Consider the following 22889-nt stretch of genomic DNA (forward strand, 5'->3'; position numbering starts at 1 on the left):
ACTTACTCTTTTCATTCCTCTTCTTTATTTACTCAGGTTTTGTGTACTGAAATATTTTTTTAAATCTCTTATACACAAATATGAAAAGTGCAGCTATATAAATAAGAATGAATTGCCATTTCTATTAAAAAGAAATGTAGAGGCAATACTCTCACCACCATCATAAAATGAAAGCCAGGGCATCCATAAACCCTTAATATAGTATGAAAAATTCTGTGCACATGTGCATTTTGGGATGGCAAGGGATATAATTTTTATTCGATTCTCAAAGGTATCTGTGACCTGAGAAATTGCAAGGACCACTCTGCAGCAAAGCAAGATCATATGCTTCATTTAATGTCATAACTCCAATTTTCTCATAAAGGTCTCTTTTTTTGTAGTCTCTATCATATATTCTGAGATTATGTCCCCAAGGGGGAATAATTGATTCTTGGGGTATGAAAAAAATCTTAGTTACCATAATAATTTATGGTCCTCATAGTACATAAAGATATGCAGGGTGGATCTGTGGTATTAAATATCATGATGGGAAGTGGTAGGCAAAAAGGAAAAAAAAAATGTCTGAAAAGGCACTCTTGAGGGGCTAATAACGGAAAACGGTTGAGAAACACTGATCTAGAATAAGAAAATACGAAGTCATAGAGTAGTAACTACTCTAGAGAGTTCCTGCACAAAGTAACATGCAGGGTATGGTTACCAGTCATTGAAGCAGAGTATAACCTGCCTTTCTTTGCTCCACATACACGATGTTTTATGTAAAATGAACTCTGAAAACACGTTAATGAACAAGCAAGTCTATATGTTGAATAAACCACTGAAATTTCGACATTTGTTACTATTCTTCCACATCTTAAGACCTATTTAATAACCCCCACAAAATTATACCTCAACTAGACTTCAACTTTAACAATTAAAATACTTACTTTCTTCCTGCATCCGAGCTAGAATCTGTACATCGGTTACATCATTTAGCTTATAATTGGATCCAATTGAATCTTCATCTAATTCTGAAGCACTTAACTCACTGTCTATAGAGGATTGAGGGCTGAGTGGAGGATTTCTGTCTGATGAACTTTTCAAATTACCTTAAAAAAAAAAAAGATTTGAGATTTGGTTAAACAAAAACTGAATAAACATCTGTTCTAATTAATTTTATATTAAATCTTTGATCCAGTTCACCATTATTCTGTTTTGTTTAAAAAATTCCCAAATACTGAAATTAAAAATTGACCTCAATAAGAATAAAGAAGATGGAGCACCTGGCTGGCTCAGCAGTGGAGTGTGTGACTTTTATCTCCGAGTTGTAAATTTGAACTCCAAGTTGGGTGAAGAGATTACTTAAAAAAACAAAAGATAAAATCTTAAAAAAAAAAAAAAAAAAGAATAAAGAGGACTATAGGGTCTCCTTCATACATTATGGCATAAAAACAAAACATTTTAACTATAAATTATCTGTCCTCTTATGAAACAATTAAGCTTTTACCACAGTGCTTGGCAAGTAGGTAGTGTCCAATACATGTTAGAGGATTCCAACTTTTTTAAGACAGCCAGTGGAACTGCTTATAAACAGATGCATTTATGATGTGTCTTCTCCTCTCAAAGTTACTCGTTAGCAAATACCATTATTTTTTTCCCTGAATAAAAGCATCTACTTTTCCTAAACAAGAAAACTGTAATTTGAGGAAAATCAAGATTCCTTAGAGACTTAGGAGCAAACCAAAAAAGAACACTATGCTCATTTTTCCTGCATTATGCCATGTTTACAAAATTCCTTTGTCCAACTAGTAATGGGGATACACAGAGCCCTCTGAAGTGCAGCAGTGAAGCCCAAAGATGGAATAAAGAAAATAAATAAATTTTAAAAAGCATTCTGGAGTGCCTGGGTGGCTCAGTGGGTTAAGCCTCTGCCTTCAGCTCAGGTCATGATCCCAGGGTCCTGGGATCGAGCCCCGCATCGGGCTCTGTGCTCAGCAGGGAGCCTGCCTCCACTTCTCTCTCTGCCTGCCTCTCTGCCTATCTGTGATCTCTGTCTGTCAAATAAATAAATAAAATCTTTAAAAAAAAAAAAAAGCATTTAATCACTCAAAACAAAAAGGGATAGAAGACAGGTCAGAGGAATAACGGATACACTTATTAACTTATAAAATAATAATAATTTAAATGGTTTAAATACTTTTTTAGTTATTTTAAATATTTATTTAGTTATAAATAATAACTTATTTCTAAGGAAATGCTTTCATCAGATCATCAACTTCTGGTGAAGCATAAAGTCCCAACACTGTTACTAATATTTCTAATACAGGTTGATTTGAAATCAATCAATCAATTCCCAGAACTCTTTACCATAAAAGTCAGCTTTCACAGAGTGTTGTATGTAATTGATGAATCCCTAAATTCTACACCCAAAACCAACTTTACCATATATGTTAACTAGAATTTAAATAAAAACTTGAAAAGAAAGAAAAAAGTCAGCTCCAACATGAAAAGACTATAAGTAAGAGTTAATGTGTACATTATGAAGAAGAACACAGTACATATGACAGGAAAAGTACTACAAGGTCAAGCTCAAATAGTGCCCAAATAAAATTATATTAAACAAATATTTTTAGGATGCAGTCATGGGTGACATGAATAGCAGCAAGTAACAACTTACGTACAAAATAAACAGCAGGATCAAAAGAGTCAACAGACTAGGGAATACACAGGTCAAAAATTTGGGGTGGTTAACAATAACCTTAACTTTTAAGGAAGCTGCAATAATTAGCCATAACAGCAGCAGCAATAAGAGTTAACCAGGGCCTGAATTCCAAAGAACAGTAAGTTAGAGAGAACATGTCTGTCACAGAACCACAATAAACATTCTTTCCCTGAGTTACAGCAGTCTATCCCTCCCCTATCATTTAGGGCTCCACTCTGTCGGCACATTTCACATATGGCCTTCTACTTCTCGTTAAGTGCAATATCTAAGCTTATTAAATAAAGCTTGAATTGTTTAACAAAATAAGTGAAAATAAGAGCTCTTATTTTTAGTGATGCTGGGTGACTCAGTTGATTAAGTGGCTGCCTTTTGCTCAGGTCATGATCCCAAGTCCTGCATCCAGCTCCATGTTCACTGGAGTCTGCCTCTCCCTCTGCCTGCCACTCCCCCTGCTTGTGTGCTCTCTCTATCTCTCTGACAAAGAAATCTTAAAAAAGAAAAAAAAAACAAACAAACCGGAAAATGCTATTTAAACAAAAAGAGCTCTTATTTATAGCTTTTACAGCTCAATCAAGCTATTCGGCAAGCATCTATTGGTTAAGAGAATCAAAAGCTTGTTAATCTAATCAAGCAAGATCTACAAACTTAGTACATGGTAAAAAAAACTTCATGAATGTAACCTGGTTTATCTGTATCCCTGGGACCTAGAATAGTACCTGGTGCTCCTCACTGATATTTTCTCTAAGCTCTTAAAAGTTTCATAAATAAAAGAATTTTAACAACTGATGATTATGTTATTTTTGAGGTAGCGCAATAAAATCCTTAATTATTCATTTCATTTTCTCCTTACCTGAATTTCCAGGAAGTATTAGCTGTTTGACTATAGGAGGTCGCACTGGGGTTGAGGATGGAGAATTGAAACCACTGCTGTATGGGCTACTTGCATTCGGACTGTAAGGACTTGTGTAACTCATGTGGTTGAAAGGATTATTATATAAATTCTGCCTCTTGAGAGCTGTGTTAATGAGAAGGGGAGAAATCAAATTTAATAACAGAAAAGTTAACATTTTACTTAAAAATTTTTTTTATTAGAAAATTCATTTAAGTCATTATCTCAATTTAAATACAGAAACATTCTTATAGTAGAGGAGGAAATACATCAAATTAGGAATTCCAACAACATATTTCCATTACCTTCAATTGTGCTATGCAAATAAAACAGCAGCTACACCAAACAACAAAAATAGTATCACAGGAAGAATATCTTTTCAACAAATTATTAGCCATTAAATTAATTTACTCCTATCTTGTCAGAAAGTTTGTTCCAACTGTATCAACCCTGAATAGACTTAAAAAATAAGATGAATGAATAAGTATATTTGTGTCTTCTCATTTTTCTATAACAAGCATGTACTGCGAAGAAAAAGAAAAAAAAAATCCTATGAAATGAGATTTAAAAACAGTCTTTCCAGAGGTGCCTGGGTGGTTCAGGAAGTTAAATGTCTGCCTTCAGCTCAGGTCATGATCCTAGGGTCCTGGAATCATCAGGCTCTTTGCTCAGCGGGAAGCCTGCTTCTCCCTCTCCCTCTGCCTGCTGCACCCTGGCTTGTGCTCTTCCGCCCTGACAAATCAATAAACAAAACTTAAAAAAAAAAAATAAGGGACTCCTGGGTGTCTCAATCAGTTAAGCCTCTGCCTTCAGCTCAGGTCATGATCCCAGGGTCCTGAGATAGAGTCTAGCATTGGGCTCCTTGCTCAGTGGGGAGCCTGCTTCCCCCTCTGCCTGTCACTCCCCCTGCTTGTGTGCTCTCTCTTTCTCACTCTAACAAATAAATAAATAAATAATCTTTAAAAAAAAAAAAAAAACAACTCTTTCCAAGGTTTGGATTTTTGAAAAATTAATAAAGGAATATTGACTACTTAGACCAGGTTAAGGTCAAACGTGAAATTTTTTTTTTCTTTTAAGATTTTATTTAATATTTGACACAGAAAGAGATATCACAAGTAGGCAGAGAGGCAGCAGAGAGAAGGCGGGGGAAGGAGGCTCCCTGCTGAGCAGAGAGCTGACTTGGGGCTTGATCCCAGGACCTTGAGATCATGACCTGAGCCAAAGGCAGAGGCTTAACCCACTGAGCCACCCAGGTGCCCTGAGAATTCTCTTTTTAAAAGGAAAAAAGCCTCCCCCAGCCCCAGTTTTCTGACCCAAGAATATTTCTGCCAAAAGAGGGAAAAAAATTTATGCTGTGCATATAAAATTGTAGAAACAGTACCAAAGTAGAAATAAGATACTGAGTGCAATTATATACAAGAAATACACTTAAAATAATACTTATTTCCTCTATTCTAGAATCTATAGCTTATTCAATACTTCTAACCACGGCAAAACAGTATGTAGAACATACAGACAAATGTGACATGGCACTACTTTTTAAGAGGTTTACAACCAAGTAGTGCAGGCAGAAAAAAATCCAATGATTTCAGGACAAAATGAAACAAGTACTATCATGAAGGTGTAAGGGGCTGTGGAACTTTTGAAGTAAGAGTAATTCATTACAACCGAGAGAAACCAGGTAAGCCTTTTTGGAATGAAGCCCTGGGGGTAGTCTTGAAGAGGATGAGCAGCAATGTGATAGACACTGAAAATGAGCAAAGGTTGTGCTTTCATCTGTGTTTATAATAGGAACAAAAGCAGTTCCTTGAAAACACATAACATGGTCAGGGAGAAAGAGTGAGTAATATAGCAAGGTAAAGCACATAGCTAAGGGACAAAACAGGAAAATCTGGCTGGGCCAGGTCACGAAGTCCTGGAAACTATGCTTAGGAGAATGATGTTTATATTCATATCAGTGACTTTTGAGCAAGAGTAATATGATCCAATCACTTTAGGAAGAAAACTGATGGACATTTTTATGTTGAATAGATTGGACTGAACCAGGCAGTAGAAGTGACAAATATAAAAAAGAAAAAAAAAAAAGAATAAGTATTAAAAACTAGAAGGATCACTAAAGGAAACAAAGTAAGTCTTTAAAGTGTCTTTAAAGTTTCTGATTTATCTACTGGGAAGAGTGGTGCTTTGGAGAGAAGGAATATGTTTTCTGTTTAGATTTTGTTTAGTTGGATGACATAGAAGAAGCTGGATAATGCGATTTTGTCCATATTCACCATGAGATAACATGCCACACTTTAAACATACTTAGGATGTAGTATGTGCCATGATCTCAAAAATACACATCTGAGCAGAAACTAAGGTGCTAATTTCTCCCCTTTTACTCTTTGATCTCCTTTTAAGCTTATTCTCTTCTATTTGGTTATTTGTTTAATCATCAGCATGTCAAGTCCTCAGCCCTTTTGTCTTCTCACTCTATATTCCTTCTCCTAAGAAATTTCATTCATACCCATGACATCAGTTATTATCTGTATTCCCCAAACTCGCCATTATTTGTATCTCCAGTCCTAAGCTTTCCTGGTCTTCAGTCCTGTATGTGCTGCCCATTTAATGTCTCCTCTATGGGTCTGGCGAATGCACTTCAGAGCCAACATTTCCAAATTCAAATTCATGATTTTCCCACTAACACTGAATTCTCTTTCTGGGTGGATTATCTCAGAATGATTAATAACATTCATGCTGTCACACAAGCTGGAAACCTAGATCATTGTTGATACTTCTCCCAAATGTCCTCAAATCTGGTTCATTCATTTTTCCTACCACATCTTTTCATCTCCACTACCATCAACACACATTGCCCAGCTGTCACTATCAACTCCCCTTAAAAGCACCCTATATTCATTCACTTTTGGCCCTTTCCAATGTACTCTCCATACTACAGCTAGCAACCTTAGCCAAATTGCAAACCTGATCATGTCTTCCTGCCCATACACACCATACCCTTGAATGAAACTCTCCAATATCTTTCTATTGCTTTTAGAAAACATAATCTATAAGGCCTTAAAAAGTCTGGCTCCTACGTATCTTTCTGGCCATCCCTCAGATCTCTCCCTTCCTTAGTCTTCTCCAGCCACATGCTGCCTTGCTCCAGGTCATTAAATGTTGGCCATACTCCCCACAACATGCTCCCAGACCTCCCACAGAGCTTTTTTTTTGCAGATGCTGTTTTCTCTACTTGGAATGTTTCTCCCTCTTTCGCCTTCCCCCTTAAATCATTCATGTCTTTCTGAATCTTTAGGATTCAGGTCAAACATTGCTCCCTGAGGAAAAATTCCTATTTCTCAAAGCTCAAAGCACTAGGCACCATTCTTTCATTACCAACCACCAGTTATAAAAATTATTTGTATTAGTATGTTTCCCCTAGTAGAAGACAAACTCCATGAGTTTAGGTACAGTGTTAGTTTTTCCTCATTATGTATCCTCTATCCTTTCCTCAAAGTCTGATACACACCAGGCTCTCAGTAAATATTAACTGGATATATACATGATGAATAAGATTAGTCTTTTTTTTAATAAGATTAATCTTAACAGAGGATCTGGACACCTTATGAATGGATGAAATAATAAAACAGAGGGAATCCAGGCAAAAGAGACACGGGTCACCATAAACTTAAAAGGCAGGCAGACAGGGGACAGGGAACTAGGAAACTGAATGGATACAGAATTTTCATGTGGGATGGTGAGAAAGTTCTGGAGATGCACAGCGTGGATGGATGCACAGCAACGTGCATATACTTAATGCCACTGAACTATATATTTAAAAAAAGACTGAAGTGGGAAATTTTATGTTATATAAATGTTACCATAATGAAGAAAGTTGGACAAAGAAGGAAGACCCTCTCCAAAGAAGACTTCAAAGAAAACAGCAGGGAGGATACGAAAGGGCAAAAAACACAATGCACTATCATAAAAGAATAAAGGAAGAACATCTTAGGGACATGAAGCAGCACAGTGCAGAGAAGCTGAGAGTGACAGAGCAGAATCCATTTTCTTAGAATACAGTAGTTATATTTCTAGGGAGCTCTGCTTTATCAAAGAAACACACCTGAAAAATAATCTCCTACTAACTTGGAAAAAGGGGGAGAATTTAGGACAAAGGTTCAAATTTGCAATAACCAAGTTATTCTTCTTTTCAATATATATTACAGGGGTGCCTGGGTGGCTCAGTGGGTTGAGCCTCTGCTTTCGGCTCAGGTCATGGTCTCAGGGTCCTGGGATCGAGCCTTGAATCAGGCTCTCTGCTCAGCGGGGAGCCTGCTTCCCGGCCCCCTTTCCACCTGCCTCCCTGCCTACTTGTAATCTCTGTCAAATAAATTTAAAATAAATAAATAATAAATAAATAAGTAGACATTATATTTGTAGCTGCAGCTGCTGCTCTGTTTGTAACCATAAACTCTAACCACTGTTAAATCCAGGACATGATTACACCTAGTTCAAGAGTTAACAGTTTCTCTTACATACTCCTACTATTTTTAATACCTTGTGATATAATAAAGCAACAAACTACTCCCTCAAATTGCTATTTTTGAGGTGCTATTTTGTTTTTCTCCTTCTAAGTGCAACTTAACTATTTTCCAATTCTTAATAGTTCCTACTTTTTAGGATGTTTTAAGCCAAGGTTTAGTAAACTATAGCCTGTGAGCCAAATCTAACCCATCACCTCTTTTGGTAAATAAAGTTTTACTGGAACACACCCACCCCAATTCACAGTCCACAAAGCCTAAGATGCTTCCTATCTGGCTGTTTACAAAAAAAGCCTGCCAACTCTTGTTCATAGGTTTATTTAACTATTATCTGCCACACCCATTAGAGTACAAGCTCTGGTCTGTTTTATTCATTGCAATACCCTAAGAGCTGAGAACAATACGTAGCACATAATAGGTTACGAACATATAGTACTGAATGAAGAAAATTCCTAACTATAAAATATACTTACATTATTTCTAAGGTGAGACAGAGTATTAGTTGTTAGTAAAGATTTTTTATTAATTATTTTTATTAACAGATAATGTATTATCTGCTCCAGGGGTATAGTTCTGTGAATCGTCAGGCTTACACACTTCACAGCACTCACCATAGCACATACCCTCCCCATGTCCATAAGGCAACCACCCTCTCCACACCCCCCCTTCCCCCAGCAACTCTCAGTTTGTTTTGTGAGATTAAGAGTCTCTTATGGTTTGTCTACCTCCCCATCCCATCTTGTTTCATTTTTTCTTTCTTTACCCCTCACGGCCCCTTGCCCTGCCTCTCAAATTCCTCATATCAAGGAGATCATATGATAACTGTCTTTCTCTGACATATTTTGCTCAGCATAATACGCTCTAGTTCCATCCATGTCGTTGCAAATGGCAAGATTTCATTTCGTTTGATGGCTGCATAGTAGTCCATAGTAGTCCTCAATTTATTTCATATATATATATATATATATATACACACACACACACACACACACACACACACACACACACACCACATCTTCTTTATCCATTCATCTGTTGATGGATGTCTAGGTTCTTTCCATAGTTTGGCTATTGCGGACATAGCTGCTATAAACATTCAGGTACAAGTGCCCCTTCGGCTCACTACATTTGTATCTTTAGGGTAAATACCCAGTAGTGCAATTGCTGGGTTATAGAGTAGCTCTATTTTCAACTTTTTGAGGAACCTCCATACTGCTTTCTAGAGTGGTTGCACCAGCTTGCATCCCCACCAACAGCGTAGGAGGGTTCTCCTTTCTCCACATCCTCGCCAGCATCTGTCATTTCCTGACTTGCTAATTTTAGCCATTCTGACTGGTGTGAGGTGGATCTCATTGTGGTTTTGATTTGTATTTCCCTGATGCTGAGTGATATGGAACACTTTTTCATGTGTCTGCTGGCCATCTGGATGTCTTCTTTGCAGAAATGTCTGTTCATGTCCTCTGCCCATTTCTTGATTGGATTATTTGTTCTTTGGGTGTTGAGTTTGGTAAGTTCTTTATAGATTTTTGGTATGTCATTTGCAAACATCTTTTCCCATTCTGTCAGTTGTCTTCTGGTTTTGTTGACTGTTTCTTTTGCTGCACAAAAGCTTTTAATCTTGAAGAAGTCCCAATGGCTTATTTTTGCCCTTGATTCCTTTGCCTTTGGCGATGTTTCTAGGAAGAAGTTACTGTGGCTGAGGGCAAAGAGGTCATTGCCTGTTTTCTCAAGGATTTTGATGGATTTCTTTCTCACCTTGAGGTCTTTCATCCATTTTGTGTCTATTTTTGTGTGTGGTGTAAGGAAATGGTCCAGTTTCATTTTTATGCATATGGCTGTCCAATTCTCCCAACATCATTTGTTGAAGAGACTGTCTTTTTTCCTTTGGACATTCTTTCCTGCTTTGTCAAAGAATAGAGCTGAGGGTCTATTTCTGGGCTCTTGATTCTGTTCCATTGATCTATGTGTCTGTTTTTCTTCCATTTCTTTGAAAAAGACTGATGGTATTTTGATAGGGATTGCATTATCCATGTAGATTGCTTTAGGTAGCATAGACACTTTCACAATATTTGTTCTTCCAATCCATGAGCATGGAACATTTCTCCATTTCTTTGTGTCTTCCTCAATTTCTTTCATGAGTACTTTATAGTTTTCTGAGTACAGATTCTTTGCCTCTTTGGTTAGGTTTATTCCTAGGTATCTCATGGTTTTGGGTGCAACTGTAAATGGGATTGACTCCTTAATTTTTCTTTCTTCTGTCTTGTTGTTGGTGTATAGAAATGCAACTGATTTCTGTGCATTGATTTTATATCCTAACACTTTACTGAATTCCTGTAGAAGTTCTAGCAGTTTTGGAGTGGAGTCTTTTGGGTTTTCTAGGTTAAGTATCATACATCTGCAAAGAGTGATAGTTTGACTTCTTTGCCGATCTGGATGCTTTTAATTTCTTTTTGTTTTCTCACTGCTGAGGCTAGGACTTCTAGTACTATGTTGAATAGCAGTGGTGATAATGGACATCCCTGCCATGTTCCTGACCTTAGCAGAAAAGCTCTCGGTTTTTCTCCACCGAGAATGATATTCGCTGTGGGGTTTTCATAGATGGCTTTGATGATATTGAGGTATGTACCCTCTATCCCTACAATTTGAAGAGTTTTGATCAAGAATGGATGTTATACTTTGTCAAATGCTTTCTCAGCATCTATTTAGAGTATTACATGGTTCTTGTTCTTTCTTTTATTAATGTATTATATCACACTAACTGATTTGCAGATGTTGAACCAACCTTGCAGCCCTGGAATAAATCCCATTTGGTCGTGGTGAATAATCCTTTTAATGTACTGTTGGCTCCTACTGGCTAGTATTTTGCTGAGAATTTTCGCATCTGTGTTCATCAAGGATATTGGTCTGTAATTCTCTTTTTTGATGGGGTCTTTGTCTGGTTTGGGGATCAAGGTAATGCTGTCCTCATAAAATGAGTTTGGAAGTTCTCCTTCCATTTCTTTTTTTTTTTTTTTTTAAACAGTTTCATGAGAATAGGTATTAATTCTTCTTTAAATGTTTGGAAGAATTCTCCTGGAAAACCATCTGGCCCTGGGCTCCTGCTTGCTTGGAGATTTTTGAAGACTGCTTCAATCTCCTTACTGGTTATGGGTCTGTTCAGGTTTTCTACTTCTTCCTGGTTCAGTTTTGGTACTTTATACATCTCTAGGAAAGCATCCATTTCTTCCAGATTGTCAAATTTGCTGGTGTATAGTTGCTCATAATATGTTCCTATAATTGTTTGTATTTCTTTAGTGTTGGTTGTGATCTCTCCTCTTTCATTCATGATTTTATTTATTTGGGTCTTTCCTTTTCTTTTTGATAAGTCTGGCCAGGGGTTTATCAATCTTATTAATTCTTTCAAAGAACCAGCTCTTAGTTTCGTTGATTTGTTCTACCATTTTTTTTGTTTTCTATTTCACCGATTTCTGCTCTGATCTTTAGGACTGCTCTTCTTCTGCTGGGTTTAGGCTTTCTTTGCTGTTCTTTTTCCAGTTCTTTAGGTGTAGGGTTAGGTAGTGTACTTGAGACCTTTCCTGTTTCTTGAGAAAAGGCTTGTATCGCTATATACTTCCCTTGCAGGACTGCCTTTGCTGTGTCTCAGAGTTTTTGAACAGTTATGTTTTCATTTTCATTTGTTTCCATTAATTTGTTCAATTCTTTAATTTCCTGGCTGACCGGTTTATTCTTTAGTAGGAAGCTCTTTAGGCTCCAAGTATTTGAGTTCTTTCCAACTTTCCTCTTGTGATTGAGTTCTAGCTTCAGAGCACGGTGGTCTGAAAATACACAGGGAATGATTCAGATCTCTTGGTATCAGTTGAGACCTGATTTGTGACCCAGCATATGATCTATTCTGGAGAATATTCCATGTGCAGAAGAATGTGTATTCTGTTGCTTTGGGATGGATGTTCTGAATATATCTGTGATGTCTATCTGGTCCAGTGTGTCATTTAAGGCCTTTATATCCTTGTTGATCTCTGGCTTGATCTGTCCATTTCAGTGGGGGGGGGGGGTCTTAAAGTTCCCTACTATTATTGTATTATTGTCGATATATTTCTTTGATTTTGTTATTAATTGGTTTTATAGTTGGCTGCTCCCATGTCAGGGGCATAGATATTTACAATTGTTAGATCTTCTTGGTGGACAGACCCTTTGAGTATGATATGAGTCCTTCCTCATCTCCTATTATAGTCTTTGGCTTAAAATCTAATTTATCTGATATAAGGATTGCCACCCCAGCTTTCTTTTGATATCCATTAGCATGGTAAATTGTTTTCCACCCCCTCACTTTAAATATGGAGGTGTCTTTGGGTCTGAAATGTGTTTCTTGTAGACAGCATATTGATAGGTTTTGGTTTTTATCCATTCTGATACCCTGTGTCTTTTGACTGGAGCATTTAGCCCATTTACATTCAGAGTAACTATTGAAAGATATGAATTTAGTGCCATTGTATTACCTGTAATGTGACTGTTACTGTATATTGTCTCTGTTTCTTTCCGGTCTACTACTTTAAGGCTCTCTCTTTGCTTAGAGTACCCCTTTCAATATTTCCTGTAGGGCTGGTTTGATGTTTAAAATTCTTTCAGTTTTTGTTTATCCTGGAAGCTTTTTATCTCTCCTTCTATTTTCAGTGATAGCCTAGATGGATATAGTATTTTTGGCTGCATGTTTTTCTCATTTAATACTCTGAATATATCATGCCAGTTCTTTCTTGCCTGCCAGGTCTCTGTGGATAAGTCTGCTGCCAATCTAATATTTTTACCATTGTATGTTACAGACTTCTTGTCCTGAGCTGCCTTGAAGGATTTTCTCTTTGTCACTAAGACTTGTAAGTTTTATTATTAGATGATGGGGTGTGGACCTATTTTTATTGATTTTGAGGGGGGTTCTCTGTGCCTCCTGGATTTTGATGCTTGTTCCCTTTGCCATATTAGGGAAATTCTCTACTGTAATTTGCTCCAATATACCTTTTAGCCCCCTCTCTTTCTTCTTCTAGAATCCCAATTATTCTAATGTTGTTTCATCTTATGGTATCACATATCTCTCAAATTCTTCCCTTGTGGTCCAGTAGTTGTTTCTCTTTTGTTCAGCTTCTTTCTTGGTCTTCTATATCACTAGTTCTCTCTTCTGCCTCTATTATATTAGCAGTAAGAGTCTCCATTTTTTATTGCACCTCATGAATACTTTTTTGGTTAAAGCTTGGTTAGATTTTAGTTCTTTTATTTCTCCAGAAAGGGCTTTTATTTCTCTAGACAGGGTTTCTCTAATATCTTCCATGCCTTTTTTGAGCCCAGCTAGCACCCTGAGAATCATCATTCTGAACTCTAGATCTGACATATTACCAATGTCGTATTGATTAGGTCCCTAGCCTTCAGTACTGCCCCTTGGTTTTTGTTTTGTTTTTGTGGTGAGTTTTTCCACCTTGTCATTTTATCCAGATAAGAATATATGAATGCAAGAATAAAATACTAAAAGGGTGGCAAAGACCCCAAGAAAATGTACTCTAATCAAATCAGAAGAGACCCCAAATTGGGGGAAGAAAAATGGGTGGGTCAAAAGAAATTTTAAAAAAATTTAAAATATATATATATATATTAGACAGGTGAATAGAACAGAGCCACCCACTTGATTTTAGGTGTATTTTGGTCTCTTAGAAGAAACTACCTCTCAAAATTTTAAAGAATGAAAAACTTACATATATACAAAAATAAGGGTAAACACAATAAAGGGATGAAATATGACTGTAAAGATGAAAATTTTTAAAAAATTCTAGAAAAAGAATTGATAAGTTGGTTGGAAAAAGAAAGAAAAAAAAAGTGGAGAGAATTTGCTCAGGCTGGAGACTAGAGCACAGCCCTGTGCTAGATCTGGGGTATATTTTGATCTAGTAGAAGAAATTGTATCCCAAATTTTTTTAGGAAAAAAAAAAACCTTGTTTGTATACAAAAAATAAAGTTAGATACAATGAAGTTCATGATAAAAATATGACTACAATAATGAAGGTTTAAAAAGATTTTTTAAGAAAGGTATTGTTAAGATAAACTAGTTAAAAAAAATGTTAAAAGAGGAAAGAGGAAAAGTTTAAAAAATTAGAATAAGAAAAAAAATAAAATTAAAAAAATTTAATTAACTTTGTAAGACTAAAGGATCATGGGGAAAAAGCCACGAATTCCATGCATTACTTTTCCCTAGCTCTGAAGTTCCGCTGTTCTCTTTGATTGGTGAGCTTGGTCTTGGCTGGATGTTCTTGCTGATCTTCTGGGGGAGGGGCTGTTGTAGTGATTCTCAAAGGAGTTTGCCTGAGGCGGAACTGCACTGACCTTGCCAGGGGCCAAGGCTAAATAATCTGCTTGGGTTAGTTCTTGGGGCTTTTGTTCCCAGAACACTTTCCACAGAGCCTTGGAGGATGGGAATGAAAATGGCAGCCTCCCAATCTCTGGCCTGGAGGAGCTGAGAGCTTGGGGCCCCACTCCTCAGTGCACCCTTGGAGAAAAGTGGTCAATCTCTCCTGTCTCCCTGGTCTCCGGCCGTGCTCCAAGCTCACCCAGTATGTGACTGAGCATTTCTGTTTCTGGTGCATGGCCCCATTTGGAGTCTCCATACCCAGCAGGAATGCTCTTCCGGCAGAGGAAGGTGGGGTCCCTGCTCAAAGAGCAGCAGCCTGACTACTGGATCATGGTTTAAGGTAACCCCAAGTTGAAAGCTCACTCCTTGGCTCAGTGTCTGTAGTCAGCTTCCCTGCTCTGATACCTGTGAGCTCTGCCACACTCAGATACCCCTGATCCTTCTGTGACCCTGCGGGACCTGACACCACACAGTCACCTCGAGGGCTCCACCCTCACTTAGCCTCTGGAGCAATGTCCCTCAGTGGAACAGACTCCTAAAAGTTTGGATTTTGTGCTCTGTTGTTCACTGCTTACCGGTTCCCAGCCCCTCCCCGTGCAGTCTACCTTCCTTTCACTTTGGATTCACTTCTCTGCATGTCCTACCTTTCAGAAAGTGGTTGATTTTCTGTTCCTAGAATTGCTGCTCTTCTCTTCGATCTCCTATTGGGTTTGTAGGTATTCAGAATGCTTTGATAACTATCTAGATGAACTCCTACAACCTGATGTTATCTCAGTCTGCTATGCCTCCACCATCTTGACTCTTCTCCCCACATTTGACCAATTTTTTAAGATTTTATTTATTTATTTGACAGACAGATCACAAGTAAGCAGACAGGCAGGCAGAGAGAGAGGGGGAAGTAGGCTCCCTCCTGAGCAGAGAGTCCAATGTGGGGCTCGATCCCAGGACCCTCAGATCAGGACCTGAGCCGAAGGCAGAGGTTTAACCCACTGTGCCACCCAGACGCCCCGACCAAGATGTTTTTAATAAACATCTAAAATAGGGGCGTCTGGGTGGCTCAGTTAAGCATCTGCCTTTAGCTCAGGTCATGATCACGGGGTCCTGGGATCAAACCCCACATTGGTCCCCCTGCTGAGTGGGAAGCCTGCTTCTCCCTCTCCCACTCCCCCTGCTTGTGTTCCTTCTCTTGCTGTGTCCCTCTGTCAAATAAATAGATAAATAAATAAATAAATAAAATCTTTAAAAAACAAAAATTTAAAAAAATCTAAATAATATCACCTAGGGGCACCTGGGTGGCTCAGTGGGTTAAATGTCTGACTCTTGATTTCAGCTCAAGTCTTGATCACAGGACCATGAGATCAAGCAGTGCACTGGGCTCTGTGCTTAGTGAGGAGTCTGAGATTCTCTCCCTCTCCCTTGGCTTACACATGTGCGTAAACGCACATGTGCTCTCTCAATAAATAAATCTTTAAATAATATCACCTAACTGGAATGAGTTAGACATTTTCCAGTTATTACAAATTGTCTACTACCTTGCTTACGTATTTCTAATAATCTTATGAATACAATTTAAATCAAGCCCCAGGATATAATTCTAAAAACACTTAATATTCAGAAAAAACATTTTTGGTCTATGACCACACAACCCTGAACACACCAATCTTGTCTGGTCTTGGAAGCTAAGCAGAGTCAGGCCTGGTTAGTACTTAGGGAGGAGAAACAACATTTTTAAAAATCACATAAAAGCATTTCCTTTTTAAAAAAGGATCCCCTACATGAGGAAAAAGTAACAATTTGGTGTCAAAACAGATTCAGAAGCTCTATAATCACATCTTATGTTATTTCCATATAATAACCACAACTTCTAGCCAACCAAGCTATGCTTTATTGTATGCCAGTTTAACTGTTTGGTCTCCCCTTTGTCTTCCCCGAACATTTTCAGCTTACACTCTAATAAAAGAGCATGATTTTAACAGTTAAGCAAAATAAGCAATTTTAAGTACATGGCTATCAAGTAAACACAAGGCAAAACAAAAAACAAAACAGAAAACCTATTTAGGATGAGTAATCACATATCAGATCCTCATTACATAAGTATTCCAAAAAAACAGTAACATTCTTAAGAGATTGAAATTCCAAGAAAGAGTCAATAATATTTTTCCTACATTTCTACCCACACTGGCTGCTATATTAAATGCCATAAGTAGTGACAGACACATTTTGTCAGCTTTGTGAGTGCTATTAAACAAAAGAGCATAAAAGCAATGTGAACTAAAATGCCAAGTTAGAAACAAAAAACAAGGGAAGGAAAATGAATTCATTTATTAAGTACCTACTATGAGCCAGAGAAACATGTTATGTTCTTGCATAAACATTATCATCTAATCCTTAAAATAACCATACAAAGTTCATCATTCTTATGAGAAAACTGAGTTCACAGAAGTTAAATAATGCTCAGAGTCACTTAGTAACTAAGTGCTAGAGTGAGAACGATGTCTCTTAGGTTCTCAGCCTGTACCTTTCCACCACATCAGAATTTTCCCCAAGGGTAGTGAGATGATTTTAGATGATACTGAATCTTTTTTTTTTTTTTTTTAAGATTTTATTTATTTATTAGAGAGAGAGAGAGCATGAGAGGAGAGAGGTCAGCAGGAGAAGCAGACTCCCCGTCAAGCAGGGAGCCGGATGTGGAACTTGATCCCGGAACTCCAGGATCATGACCTGAAGCCAAAGGCAGGCGCTTAACCAACTGAGCCACTCAGGCGCCCCCTATTTTTTTTTTTTTTAACTGTTATTTGTTTTAACTTGCATTGGAAAAAAAAAAAAAAAAAAAACCCTGCTGTAAAAAACCTATTGTTTCATGGAAATTTTTAAAAAGATTTTTAAAAATTTATTCATTTGAGAGAGAAAGAGAGAGCGAGTGAGTTCATGAGCAGGAGAGAGCGTCAGAGGGAGAAGCAGACTCCCAGGTGAGCAAGGAGCTTGATGTGGGGCTCCATCCCAGGACTCCAGGACCATGACCTGAGCCAATGACAAACGCTTAACCAACTGAGTCACCCGGGTGCTCCCATGGATATTATTTTTTAGGATGAAATGAAATAAAAATGAAAAGATTGGGGGACAAAAGCTATTAAGTAATAGTACAAGGTTATGTGCTTATGGCAAAAACTCATGACGGCATGCACAACGAGATTCAAAAAACACTATAAAAGAAAGAACAGCCTTCCTAAAAATATACCCACTCAACCTTTATCTGTTTTTTTTTTTATTAAAGAAAGAGATGAATTTAAAAGTAAAATATAGACATACCTGACATAGTTTGATCAAGTTTGTGGATAAGAGATTTTTTAGCACATTCAACATCAGGACTTGGGTAATCCAAAACTTGCCTGCACCAAACTAATGGGCTAACTGATTTCTGCATTGGTGTAAGTTTTTTCTTTGGTGATGAATACAGCCTAGAAGAAAACAAAAACATAAGGGTGGCATTCATTATTAAGCATAAGGTCATAGATAGAGATCCTTTTGGACAGATTTAAATTGGGAGGGGGCACTGTACATGTCACAGATTATCTACAAAATCATCCACATTTTACTTCATGCATAAAAAGAAAATGACACTAAAACAAGCCAAATTTCAAATTTCAAATAAACCCAAATGAAGCCAACTGTCCAATCCTAAAATGTCTAACTTTTCTTATAGTCTCATTACAAAAACTGTGAGTAAACATCTATCTTTACAACAGTTAATTCTGTTTTCACTAGTATTTAGCCAACTCCTTAATATAACCATATCATTAAGTATTGTCTAGGAGACAGAATAAGGAGATAAATACCTATTTTCCACCTCCCAGTCCCCTTCCTACCACAAACCACACAGAAAATCTCCTATTAGTGATTCATTCCTTTTAGTTCAGCAGTACACACTCTATAGCCCTATAAATCCTTAATAACTTAGTATGAATCCATTTATGAAGTTTACTTCAGTCTCGGGAAAGAAGAATAGGATAGTATTTTATAAGCTCCTGTGGAAAGGATCAAAAAAGAAAAGGTAAGCATAAGACAAGGGAAAGAAACACTTAGTTTTTCTACTTCATAGTTTTTTCCTCAGATTGGTCTAGATTATGTCAATTGATACTGATTTATTTCAAATATGACGCCATATGAAAAATGTGAAGTTACCTGAATTCTAACCAGAGTGGTTCCCAAATTAAGATACTTTAAGTGGAATTAATGAAGTAAAAAAAGCATAATTAGATTTATCCACATAGTTAAATGTTTCAATAAGGCCAGGAGTTAGTAATTTCACATTTTACACTGACCAATTTAGGGCAATAAAATGAAGTGTGTTCTGGCACAAATACTTCAATATATCTCTATCGTACTAGAATTGACGAACTACTTGCTAGTGACACCATATATATTTTCCATCTCTTTTCTCATCTCTTCTACTTATAACGTAGCTGTGTCACATCAACTATTTAACTCTTCTCAAAATAATCAAGGCTAACAGGGTAATTTCTCTAGTCAACAATCCATGATTATTTGGATAAAAATGGAATGAAATCTCAATTTATTAAATAACTTATTAACAGTTCAAAACAAAAAGAAACCAAGGGGGGGGCTCATTCTCTTTCCAAGTTAAAACACTACAAATGTTTCATAATCAAGCTCTGTCACAGCATTCCCACTGTAATTGTGATTACTATCATATACAGATATTCTAGGTTAGCAAATACTTAATGAACAAAACCTCTTAGGTGACCAAGCATTAATGAAATAACTTTCTAATAGTATCATCACTCTTTCAACATACAACTTTTCCCTACACTGACTGCTGTCATACAGTTTACCCATATGATTCATGTGTAGTTAGTTTCACAGCTAATAGTAGAGGAATATACTAATTGTAAAAAGTGCAAGGAGAGTGAGCCTCAAAAACATGCTCAAAGAAGCCAGACCAAAAACATACGTAGTATGATTCCATTTATATGAAATGTCTAGAAAAGAACACAGAGCAGAAATTAGATTACAACGCCTAGGACTGGAACAAGGAAGGGGGAAGAGATTTCTTTTAAGGTGACAGAAATGTTCTAATATGTTGGTGGTGATGGTTGTGGTAACAATGTCATGACTGTAAATATACTATATTCTTGAATTATATGATGAGTTTTCTTCTACATGAATTACACAGGTATGGGTAAATTTTATAGTATGTAAATTATATCCCAATAAAGCTTTCATAAAAAATTGTAAGGTGCTTTTAGAATCTTTAAAAAGACAGAATCTACTATAAACTACTTGAATAAAAGAATAATTCAACATCAATTACACTAAAGCATCATTATCTCTCCTATATTGCATGCATGGAAGCTTTCCTATTTTTGTTAATGGCACCATAACTCTTTCACAAAGAGCTCACTCTTAAAGCGGCTACCTTCGACTCAGGTCATGATTCCTGGATCCTGGGATCAAGCCCAGCAGGGATCCTGCTTCTCCCTTGCCCTCTGCCTGCTACTTCCCCTACTTGTGCTCTCTCTGTCAAATAAATAAATAAAATCTTAAGAAAGAAAGAGAGAGAAAGACACAAACCAGTCTTTATTTGCAGACAACATGATCCTGTATATAGAAATGACTTTGTAGGAATCCACCAAAACCAAAAATATCCAACTAGAATAAATGTGTTTCGTAAGATTTGGGCCCCACCCAAATCTTAATAGGCAAAAAATCAATTGTATTTCTAAACATTATCAATGAATAATTAAAATAGGATATGACAAATGAAGTACAATGGTACACTGAAAACAAACAATGTTGAGATAAATTAAAAAGACAAATGTTCATAGACCTGAAGACTCAATATTGTTAAGATATCAATTTTTCTAGACTGATCTACAACAACTGACACAATCCCTAAAAAAAATCTCAATAGGCATGCCTATATATATATAGATAGACAGACAGGCTAATTCTAAAAGTTATAGGAAAATGTAAAGAGCAAAGAATGGTCAAAATAATTTTGAAAAAGAAAAAAAAGTCCTTAAAAACCAAACCAAACAAAACAACAAGAAAAACAAACCCTGAAAATCCCTGGTCTTACTTCCTCCCGATCCATTCTATACAATGAAGCCTAATTGTTTTCTAAAATATGTATCTGAGTATGTTAATATTCCTGTGCTAAAAATTCTGTGCCACTTTGCTTTTTGCCCTTATGATAGAACCCTTTCCAAAAAATGGCCCCCACAGCCCTTGAGGCATGAGCAGTGATCTGTTGCAATACTCTTTTTTTTTTTTTTTAAAGCTACATTTCTCATCCTCCTCCCCCACCCAAATCTTAGTAACAGCCATATGGTACTAATTTCTATTCCTGGAAAGCCCAACACTTTCGCTTCTAGGTCACATGTGCATGTTCTTCCCTCTGCCTGAAACAAGGCAATCCTACTCCTTGCTTATCTCACCCTCCCTTGCCCAACCTCAGCCAGCCTATTCCTACTTTTTACTGCATCCTGGCATAAACTGCACTTCACCAGGGAAACCTTTCTTCAACACCTCTCATAAGACTAGTACTATATAGTGAAGCAAGGTGTTTGTAACAAAGCATCTTTGCAGCCACTTAAACATGTCCCATCAAAAAGGAAATTCCTCTAACATTCATTCTAGTTACAAAAGACCTACTTTATAATTTGTTCATTTTTGTCCTTTTGAAGTTTTTAAGTTAGTATTTATAAGCTGAAAAGAGACATTTAAAAAACATACTAGAGACAATAAAAATGCTAAAATATGGGTAAACCTCAAAAATATTATATTAAGTAAAAGAAGCCAGCCACAAAAGAGTGCATCCTATACGTTTATATATTCATTCAGCCACAAAAGAGCGCATCCTATATTGTTTATAACAGAATGTCTAGGATAGGCCAATCTATGAGAAAAAAAGTTGATTAGTGGCTGCCTAGGGATGGGAGAGGGATAAGGGGAAGAGAAATGGGAAGTGACTGTTAATGGGTACATGGCTTCTTTGGGGATGTTGAAAATACTCTGAAACAAGACTACGGTGATGGTTGTACTATTCTGTAAATAGACTGGAAACCACTGAATACTAAAAACCCTAGTACACTTTAAATAGACAATTTTGTAGTATGTAAATTATCTCAATAAAGCTGTTTTAAAAATCTGTTAGAAATAAACTGGCCCTCTCAGACACATGAAAAAAGGCTCAACATCACTCGGCATCAGGGAAATACAAATCAAAACCACAATGAGATACCACCTCATACCAGTCAGAATGGCTAAAATTAACATTAGGAAATGACAGATGTTGGTAAGGATGCTGAGAAAGGGGAACCCTCCTACACTGTTGGTGGGAATGCAAGCTGCTGTAGCCACTCTGGGAAACAATATGGAAGCTCTTCAAAAACTTGAGAATAGGGGCGCCTGGATGGCTCAGCATCTAAGCGTCTGCCTTCGGCTCAAGTCATGATCCCAGAGTCCTGGGATCAAGCCCTGCGTTTGGGCTCCCTGCTCAGTGGAAGCCTGCTTCTTCCTCTCCCTCTGCCTTCAGGTCCCCCTGCTTGTGCATGCTCACTCTGTCAAATAAATAAAATCTCCAAAAAAAAAAAGTTGAAAAAAATTGAAAATAGAGCTACAACCCAGCAACTGCACTATTGTGTATTTACCCCAAAGACACCAATGTAGTGATCTGAAGGGGCACCTGCACCCACATGTTTATAGCAGCGATGTCCACAATAGCCAAACTATGGAAAGAGCCCAGATGTCTATCAACAGATGAATGGATAAAGATGTGAGATATATTATATATATATGTACTTGTATGTATTTATATATATTTAATTATATAATAAGATCTATAATGGAGTATTATGCAGCTATCAAAAATGAAACCTTACCATTTGTAACAACATGGCTGGAACTAGAGGGCACTATGCTAAGTGAAATAAGTCAATCAGAGAAAGACAATTATATGATCTCACTCATATGTGGAATTTAAGAAACAAAACAGAGGAGCATAGAGGAAGTGAGGGGAAAATAAAACAAGATCAAACCAGAGGGGGAGACAAACCATGAGACTCTTAATCATAGAAAACAAACTGAGGGCTGCTGGGGGGGAGGAGGATGAAGGGATGGGGTATCTGGGTGATGGACATTAAGGAGGGCATGTGATGGGATGCCTGGGTGGCTGAGTTGGTTAAGCGGCTGCCTTCGGCTCAGGTCATGATCCCAGCGTCCTGGGATCGAGTCCCACATCGGGCTCCTTGCTCATCAGGGAGCCTGCCTCTCCCTCTGCCTGCCATTCTGTCTGCCTGTGCTCGCTCTCTCCCCCTCTCTCTCTCTGATAAATAAATAAAATCTTAAAAAAAAAAAAAAAAAAGAGGAGGGCAT

The 22889-nt window shown here is 37.3% G+C and overlaps 1 protein-coding gene across 2 annotated transcripts in view; it reads right to left on the reverse strand.

Moving 5' to 3' along the window:
• SLAIN2 (SLAIN motif family member 2) overlaps positions 1-22889 on the reverse strand; it is an 89236-nt gene that overhangs the window by 39097 nt on the left and 27250 nt on the right. For both annotated transcript variants that reach the window (XM_059161914.1, XM_059161906.1), the window contains exons 2-4: positions 17802-17950; positions 3549-3713; positions 924-1085 (exon numbers count right to left, since the gene is read on the reverse strand). In XM_059161914.1, the coding sequence (XP_059017897.1) occupies positions 924-1085; positions 3549-3713; positions 17802-17950 (476 nt within the window). The remainder of the gene's footprint in view (positions 1-923; positions 1086-3548; positions 3714-17801; positions 17951-22889) is intronic.

Source organism: Mustela lutreola, chromosome 1 (assembly GCF_030435805.1).
Source record: "Mustela lutreola isolate mMusLut2 chromosome 1, mMusLut2.pri, whole genome shotgun sequence".
Lineage (NCBI taxonomy): Eukaryota > Metazoa > Chordata > Mammalia > Carnivora > Mustelidae > Mustela > Mustela lutreola.